The following is a 9,377-nucleotide window of genomic DNA, read 5'->3' on the forward strand; positions in this document are numbered from 1 at the left end:
GTATGTGGCTGGTGCCTTAGCCGCTTGAGCCACAGGCCCCGAGCCCACCATCATCCTTTAATAACCAAAGGTCTCAGCCTATTATAGTAAGAGTTAAGCATTTCCTGAACAAATTCACTTAAGCAAAAATTTACAGGCACCAGGGTTCTGGAAATAAGACATAGTGTTCTGTCCCCTTACTTGTCCCCCTCACCCTGATACACAGAAAGCCTCCATGAGAACATGAGACTGCCACACACGTTTTGCAAAGTGTAATTATTCAACATAGCAAGAGTAGCAACCCCCAGGTCTGTAAGAGCTGTTGCTGGTACCTGACCCAGCCTGGATTCTCAGTTCCCTTAGCAACACTGACAAAGTGGGCTCAGCGCCTGTAGCACAGTGGTTATGATGCCAGCCACATACACCAAGGGTGGCGGGTTCGAACCTAGCCCAGGCCTGCTAAACAACTGCAACAAAAAAATATCCGAGCTTCGTGGAGGGCACCTGTGGTCCCAGCACTTGGGAAGCTGAGGCAAGAGAATCACTTGGGCCCAAGAGTTTGAGGTTGCTGTGAGCTGTAACGTGACACCACGGTACTGTACCCAGGGTGACAACACTGACAAAGTAGGTTGACTGGCAGCTGACTCTGAGAGTCACCACTCATGTCTTGTTCTCTCAGGCCCAGGGACGGATCTTTGGGAAACTGAAAGAAGAAAACTTTTTTAACCCCAAAGAAGAAGTGAAGCTGGAAGCCCATATCAGAGTGCCATCTTCCACAGCTGGCCGGGTGATTGGCAAAGGTGGCAAAACCGTAAGTGTGCTCCTTAACCTGCATCAAATTCCCTGCCCTGGCCTTGCCCAAGTTCCCTCAGAGCCCCTCTGGCTTCTTCTCTCCCCGTGTATATGCTCAGTCTGGGTTTTTGGCTAACAAAGTATGACTCTTCTGGCATCTGAGCCCTTTGAGGCATAAGGATGCCGAAGATAAAAATGTAGTCTGTATTATTGAAGAATTTCGGGCCCCAGATCTACACCACATGAACCAAACAGGTTCATGTGTCCAGTAATACTGTTTCTACTCCATGCAGGGAATAGAGGTCTCCACTCCTGTACCGGAGCAGGTAGTAAAGTAGCAAAGGGGGCAAGTCCAACCCAAAGTATCTTTCATCCCCATTGACACAACACTGGCTTCTCTGAATTTCATATTCAGAGCCCCATAGGGTCTTATGTCCTGTGCTGTCTCCCAATAGATGTTGCCAGGGGCCCTACCTCTCTCTCTTCCAGATTCCATCTTTTGGACATTTCCTGGCCCTCTGCTATAGCAGAGTTAGTGTAGCAATAGACTGATGCATAAGAAATGGATTTTTAGTTTCTTAAAAAGTAATGAGCTAGTGTGGTGGCTCATTCCTGTAATCCTAGCACTTTGGGAGGCTGAGGTAGGAGGATCACTTAAGGCCAGGAGTTTGAAACCAGCCTGGGCAACATAAGGAGACCCTATCTCTATAAAAAAAAAAATTTGTTTTTAAGGAAAAGAATTACATGGGCATGGTGGGCACACCTATAGTCCTAACTACTTAGGAGGCTGAGGTAAGAGGATCACTTGAGCTCAGGAGTTCAAGGCTGCTGTGAGCTATTATTGTGCCCCTGCACTCCAGCCTGGGCGACAGACCAAGACTCTTGTCTCTAAAATAACCAAAAAATAATGATCTACATTTTTATACCTGAAGGTGGCAGTAACACAGTGCAATTTGAAAAGTACCAGACCATTAACTCTGAAGCCTGCAGGAATGAGCAGGGAATCTGTCAGACAGAGGTGTGTTCTAGAACATGATTTAACCACCTAGTGGGGAGATACTCCTGAAAAGTTGGACCCTAGTGTATGTTTGGAGAAATGGCTGTGTTGGTTGCAGGAATTCAGGGGATCTCTACAGTCCAGGAGAGAGAGGTCATGTGTATATATGTATAACTGCTGATTTTTATAAAGTTCTTAATATAGAAAATCTTACACAGGATTCAAAACCAAGTTCTACACACAATGAACCACCTTTATGTAAAAGTTTAAGGTTACATACACGGAATGTAGATTATTACCTCTATCCAGGAATACAGTCAATACCCCAGGGCACACACACTGAGTCTGGGGGAGTTGGAGAGCAGTGGGCAGAAGAAAGCAGATGTTTCCCCATGGAGCAGAACCCTGGGGTCTCCTGTTTAGTTATTTCACAACTAGTCAGTGAGTTCCCTGCTTCACCCAGAGACTTGTTAACTGTCCATGGGGCACTTGCTGAACCCACCTGTGACTCATCCCTCAGGGAGAGTACAGTCTTGCTGGGAAGCAGCCCCAGTGAGGCAGCAGCAGGAGCAACAGAGTACGGAAAAATGGTCTGAGATAAAGGGAGGTCAGCATCTATGAGCAGAGGCTTCATGGGGGAGGGGGTTTGAGGTGGAGTCAGGTGGAGGGTGAAGAGATACCAGTCCACAGATAGGAACAGCACAAGCAAGATTTGGTGGCCGGAGTGGACATGAGGAGCAGGGAACAGGGCAGGGCCTATCAGGAGGGAAAGTTTACCTTGGTGAGTCAGACAACAGGAGGTGTGGGCTCACAGTCAGCGCCCAGGAGAGCCTGTCCCACAGGAGCCACCTCCCCAGGATTGTTGGAAGGCCCAGAGTCCCTGGGAGCATGTGCATATCCATAATAAGAGCACTCCAGAGGAAGAGAATTCAGTCTCAAAGCAACCCTATGGACTCAGGGGCCTGGACTCCCTTTCCCTGTCCTTGAGCCTCCCAGAGCCCAGGGGTAGAGAAGCCCCTAGGGATGTCCCAGGTTGAAGGATGGGAGCACAGACGCCCCTCTCCAGCCCCCATCCCAAGCGCATGCCTATCCTCCCTCCACAGGTGAATGAACTGCAGAACTTGACCAGCGCAGAAGTCATCGTGCCTCGTGACCAGACACCCGATGAAAACGAGGAAGTGATCGTCAGAATAATCGGGCATTTCTTTGCTAGCCAGGTACCTGTACTGTAAGGGCCCCATCTCTCCTGCCAATCTCTATTCCATTCTCTGCCTGAGTTATGGGTGGCCCTCAGACCCTGCACCCCTCCCTGCGCCTGCCCAGATTGAACCACTCCCTGGTTCTTCCCGGAGCTTGAAGGATTACTAGCAAGGCAGGGGACGTTGTTCCACACCTTCTCTCTAGTGCACGCTAGGAGACTCGGGAAGAGAGTACAACTGCTGGGTCAAGCCCTTAAGCAAAGCAGAGCAAGTTCCAAGCCCCCTATAGTGCTAAGGGGTAAAAGAGGTCTGTATTGCCCTCACCCTCCCTCCACAGGCCCCAGCCTTTCTGCTGGGAGCCATACACAGGCAGGCCCCACTCTGCATCCCCCAGCTGGAATCTGAGCACTGCCTGGGTGCCCAGATACCACCTTGAAAGGTCATGTGCTCATGGCAAGAGACCCTGGTTTCTCATTTCTCTTTTTCCATCTCACCACGTCCTACCTTATCAAAACATAGCACCTCCACACAGCTTCTCCTCTTTTGTCTGGGAAGGCTAGTGCCTGGCCTAAGTTGGCCTAGTTCTCTTGGATGCTTTTGTTGGCTGTGTTTGGGGAGAGAGAGCAATCTTGGTTTTTGTCCTAAACCAGTGAAGACAAACAGTGTAAGCTGCCATTGAAGGTTTGTCTGAGCTGTTGTGCTTCTGCTGTCCCTGTACATGTTCTGCCACGCTGCAGTCCCCCTCCCTTCACCTAAGGGGCCCTTTCCTGCAGTCAGAGCCCCTTGCCACACACCTCCTGCTGCCTCAGCCCCTCAGTGTCCTGCACAGTTGGGTGAACAGCACATCCTATAGAGCCCCGGTTGGCAGGGAGCTCCCTGCAGTGGCAGCACTAGGCGGGGGCGGGGGTCATGTGTGTGCTCCAGTTGTTAGGGCAATGTCTGGACCCAGTTTCTTCCCCACCCCGGCCCCTGTCCACCCGAGTGTTCCTCCTGGCCCTTCTAGAAAGGTGGGTGGGGCAGCAAGGAGCCTCAGTGTGTGTAGTTGGGAGGGAGGTACTATCAAACCTCTGCAACCCCACTTTCCCACCCCATCGCTGGCTGCTCACTTCTGCTGGCCAGCCCATCTGTCCAGCAAGGAACTGGAAGCTGCTGGGACCCCACCCCTTGCCTTCCACTCAGCAGCCTTGCAGTATGTGGGCAGAAGACCTCTGCCACTTGTTGCCAGGCAGAAAAGGTCACAGAATAAGGCACCTACCTAGAGGGTAGATGACCCTTCTCTGACCACCTACCCTTCTCCCCCTAAGTCCCAGATCCTCCCCTACTGCTTGTCCTCAGAACTGGGTTCCTTTTTTCCCCTGTCCCCTCCTCTCCCTTCTCTCCCTTGCTGCAGACTGCACAGCGCAAGATCAGGGAAATTGTACAACAGGTGAAGCAGCAGGAGCAGAAATATCCTCAGGGAGTCGCCTCACAGCGCAGCAAGTGAGGCTCCCACAGGCACCAGCAAACAACGGATGAATGTAGCCCTTCCAACACCTGACAGAATGAGACCAAACACAGCCAGCAGATCGGGAGCAAACCAAAGACCATCCTGAGGAATGAGAAGTCTGCAGAGGCGGCCAGGGACTCTGCAGAGGCCCTGAGAATTCTAGGGGCTAAGGAGGGGGCAGGGAAGGTCATCCGGGCTCTCCAGGACCTCCTCCCCTGGCCAGCCCAGCACCTGCCCCCCAGGTCCTCTGCAGGCTCCCCAGCCATCCACTTCACCATGCACTGGGATCTCTCCTTACTTCCCAAGACGCTATCCCTTCTAGTTGAGCTACCATAGGTGAACATGTTTAAAGGCAAGCAAAATTCACACCCTTTTTTTTTCCTTTTTTTTTCTTTTTTTTTTTTTTGGCAAATCACCTCTGTACATGTATGTACATATTAGAAGGGGAAGATGTCAAGATGTGTTGCCTGTGGGTTACACTGAGTGCCTATGGCAGTAATATATTTTAGAAATAATATATCAAATAACTCAACTAACTCCAATTTCTTAATCAGTTATTAATTTTTTTCCTTTTTAAAGAGAAAGCAGGCTTTTCTAGACTTTAAAGAATGAAGTCTCTCTTTGGGAGGTCTGATGGTGTAGAGAGGAGCTTCAAGGCCACCCACAGAAAATTCACCCGGAGGGAAATCTCGTGGAAAGGACACTCAGCAGTTCTGGGTCACCTGTGTATGTCAACAGAAGGGATACCGTCTCCTGAAGAGGAAACTCTGACTCTCTTCATGCCTGTCTAGCTCATACACCCATTTCTCTTTGCTTCACAGGTTTTAAACTGGTTTTTTGCATACTGCTATATAATTCTCTGTCTCTCTCTGTTTATCTCTCCCCTTCCCTCCCCCCCTCCTCCCCTGTCTCTTCCATCCCCATTCTTTTTGAATTCCCTCATCCCTCTGTCTCAGTCCCCTGTATCTATGCACCCCATCCCACCCCCCCACCCCCCAGGCAAAGCAGTGCTCTGAGTATCACATCACACAAAAGGAACAAAAGCGAAACACACAAACCAGCCTCAACTTACACTTGGTCACTCAAAAGAACAAGAGTCAATGGTACTTGTCCTAGCATTTTGGAAGAGGAAAACAGGAACCCATCAAACCAACCAACCAAACAAAGGAAAATTCCACAATGAAAGAATGTATTTTGTCTTTGTACATTTTGGTGTATAAGCCATCAATATTCAGCAAAATTATTTCTTTCTTTTAAAAAAATGTGGAGGAAAATAGCAATTTACACAAGGTCGTTGGCCCAGGGCGTTAAATTTACAGATTTTTTTAACGAGAAAAATACAAAAAAAAAAGCTACCTCAGGTGTTTTTTACCTCAGCACCTTGCTCTTGTGTTTCCCTTAGAGATTTTGTAAAACTGATAGTTGGAGCATTTTTTTATTTTTTTAATAAAAATGAGTTGGAAAAAAAAAATAAGATATCAACAACTGCCAGCCTGGAGAAGGTGACAGTCCAAGTGTGCAACAGCTGTTCTGAATTGTCTTCCGCTAGCCGAGAACCTATATGGCCTTCTTTTGGACAAACCTTGAAAATGTTTATTAAAAAGTATATATATGACAAAGAAAAACAGAGAGAGAAAATATTGGAGATGTCCTGATTTTCATAGGGTACGCGCCATTAGGGCTTTTTGTGCTAAAGGATGAACATGTACTGGTTTATGTGAACAAGCCATTATACCACCAGACTGCAATGCCAGTTTCCTCTACTGCAAACAGTGTTCTGTGACAAAAAACAAAAAAAACAAAAAAACAAAAAAAAAGAAAAGAAAAAAAAAGAAATATATCCAGCTAACAAGATCCTGGTGTCCTGGTCTCTTATTTGACTAAACATTGCCTTATGCCAACGTGTCAGCTCAGTTCCAGCTCCAAGGGACTTGAATACAGTGGGGCAGCATGTATGAGCGGGGTCCAGGAAGCTACTCTGAGGAGGCTTGCCTTTGTTCAGGAAGGCCTTTGGAAGAAACTAAACTAGATCAGTGGTTTTCAAAGTGTCCCCAGACTGGCAGCCTCCATTATCATCTAGGAATTTGTTAGAGATTCTTAGGGCCCACCTTGAATCAAAAATTCTGAGGTTGAGGCCCAACATCTGTGTTTCAGCAAGCCCTCTAGGTGACTCTTGTGCATTGTGCATGCAGTGAAGTTTGAGAAACACAGAACTGGCCCGGTACAGTGGCTGTCACCTGTAATCCTAGCACTCTGGGATGCTGAGGTGGGTGGATTGCTTAAGCTCAGGAATTACAGACCGGCCTAAGTAAAAGCCAGACCTCACTTCTAAAAATAGCCAGGCATGGTGGTGCATGCCTGTAGTCTCAGCTACGTGGGAATCTGAGGCAAGAGAATCGCCCAAGCCCAAGAGTTTAAGGTTGCTGTGATGCCACAGCACTCTACCAAGGGTGACAGAATGAGACTCTTGTCTGCAAACAAAAAAGAGAGAAACACAGAACTAGAGGGATGGATTGACCGCATATGGAGCTAGGTTAAGACCAGTCTCTATCACTAAGGAACTTCAAGGCTGGCCAGGAAAAGTTTATTTTTATGTGAAAGAAATGGGGAGGATTATATACCAATTCAAGGGAAGAGGTAGTCACCTATCCATGGAGAATTCAAGTGCAGGCACAACTTGGAGACATTGCAGGTTCTGTTCACTACAATAAAGCAAGTTACACAAGTTTTTTTGGTTTCCCAATATATACAAAGGTTATGTTTCCACTCATACTAAGTGTGCAGTAGCATTCTGCATCCCAAAAAATCAGTGTACCTAATTTTAAAATACTGCTAAGAAGGGCTAATAATCTGGCTCGGCACCTATAGCTCAGTTGGGTAGGGCACCAGCCACCTACACCAGAGCTGGTGGGTTCAAGCCCAACCCCAGTCTGCTAAACAATGACAACTGCAACCAAAAAATAGCCAGGCGTTGTGGCAGGTGCTGGTAGTCCCAGCTACTCGGGAAGCTGAGGCAGGAGAATTGCTCAAGCTTGCTGTGAGCTGTGACCCGTGGCACTCTACCGAGGGTGACATAAACTATCTCAAAAAAATAAGGTGCTAATGATCATCTGACCCTTGAGGGCCTTGCCTCCGTTACCGTGGTGGGAGTTGCTGGCCCAGCTACTTGGAAGGCTCAGGCAAGAGGATTGCTGGAGCCCAAGAGTTTGAGGTTACCATAGGCTATGACAACGCCATGGCACTCTACCCAGGGTGACAAAGTGAGACTCCACCTCAAAAAGAAAAATATTTTGAGAATTAATCAAAATGAGACACAGAGGCAGAAAGCAAACATACTGTTGGAAAAATGGTACTAATAGATTTGCTTAACACAGGGTTACCACGAACCTTCAATCTATAAAAAAAAAATGCAGTGTTTTTGAAGCGGAATAAAGCAATTCACAATAAAATGAGGTATGCCTGCATTCTGGGGGATGATGGGCCCCCAGAATGATTAAGAATCATTAAGCCTAGTGAGGAAGGCAGCCTTGGATTGGAGGATGTACCCGGCACTCTCGCCAATCTTTGTTGGAAGAAAACAGTCCTGCTCCATTTATAGGCTTGTATTCATAGGAGTTTAGAGTCTACCAGAAACAGCTGCCAAACATTTAAGCAGCCTTGGGAATGAAGAGCTAATACTTCACTGCCAGAGGTGGCCAGTTAGACTTTTTAGGATGACTATTTATAGCACAGCAGGGGCAAATGGTGGTGAGCTGATGGGAGTTCACAAGGGCCATATTGCTTCTAAATCACTTAAAATGTGTTCCTCCCTGATATTCTTTTTTGAGACAGTCTCACTCTGTCATCCTGGGTAGAGTGCTATGATGGTGTCATACCTCACAGAAACCTCAAACTCTTGGCCTTGAGCAATCCTCCTGCCTCCTGCCTCCCTGGTAGCTGGAACTATAGGCACCCACCACACCACCTGGCTAATTTCTCCATTTTTAGTAGAGACGGGCTCTCATTCTTGTTCAGGCTGGTCTTGAACTCTGAGCTCAAGTGATCCTCCCAGAGTGCTAGGATTACAGGTGTGAGCCAGCATGCCCAGCCTGATTTTATCATTTCCAATTCAGTGATGTGGATGAATTGTGAAGTTTCAGGGCATGGGGATGTCCAGCTATTCCCCTACTGTTACTGCTATGGCTGGCATGAATATGGACAGGGACAACCTGTCCCTTTGTGTGTCATTAGAAACCACCTTCCCACCTCTCCCAGTTAGGATCAAGCCCACTGCCCTCTTAAGCCATAAGTGGACAGCCCAGAGAACCCAGGGGGTTCTTGTAAAACAAGGTTGTAACTAACTGAAATCCATTGTCTAGGTTGAGATATCTGTGTTAATGAACAGAGAGAAAAACACCACATCTTTAAAGGAAAGGCTTTAACTATTGAGTCAAAGCCTTTGTAATGATCCAAGAAGGAGAGACGTGATACTAGAGCCTCTAAAACTGGGGCCTCTTGGTTTCACCCCTTGGTTTTATTCCTTGGCCTTTAGGTGGCAGAATTTCAGATTTAGCTCTTGAAGTGCCCATTTCCAAAATATATATATATCTATGAACAAGTATGAGAAAAACAGGACAGGAAGTGTAGGATGACACCTGATTTTTCCTGGGGTAAAACACCCATAAATTGTCCTAGGGTTGTAGGAATGAAGGGAAGACCACACAGAGAGGAAGAAGATAGGAACAGGATTAGCTGGCCTGGTTCCTAAAGAAAGATGTTCTCCCAACCCACTTTCAGAGAACCCACATGCTGAATTACCTCACACCTGGCTCAGCTCTCTTGAACCAGAGACCATCCTTCCCAAGAAGGCATCCTGTCCTACCCTACAGGGACTACGAATAGCTTCATGTGTATAAACTGGGCTCTGATGAACCCGGTGAATAAC

General features: G+C 47.5%; 1 protein-coding gene across 10 annotated transcripts in view; it reads left to right on the top strand.

The window, feature by feature from the left end:
- IGF2BP2 (insulin like growth factor 2 mRNA binding protein 2) overlaps positions 1-6,653 on the top strand; it is a 237,356-nt gene extending 230,703 nt beyond the window's left edge. For 6 of the 10 annotated variants that reach the window (XM_012806949.2, XM_023514856.1, XM_023514855.1 and 3 more), the window contains 3 exons: positions 659-790; positions 2,872-2,985; positions 4,358-4,565. In XM_012806949.2, the coding sequence (XP_012662403.1) occupies positions 659-790; positions 2,872-2,985; positions 4,358-4,450 (339 nt within the window). In that variant the 3' untranslated portion in view covers positions 4,451-4,565. Of the gene's footprint in view, positions 1-658; positions 791-2,871; positions 2,986-4,357; positions 4,830-5,452 lie in introns of those variants that run through there. The other 4 variants (XM_003792729.3, XM_012806952.1, XR_002774101.1 and 1 more) reach the window with 3 other exon arrangements.
- The last annotated feature ends 2,724 nt before the right edge of the window (positions 6,654-9,377 follow it).

Source organism: Otolemur garnettii, unplaced genomic scaffold, assembly GCF_000181295.1.
Source record: "Otolemur garnettii isolate 467f Iridium unplaced genomic scaffold, OtoGar3 scaffold00060, whole genome shotgun sequence".
NCBI classification, from domain to species: Eukaryota; Metazoa; Chordata; class Mammalia; order Primates; family Galagidae; genus Otolemur; species Otolemur garnettii.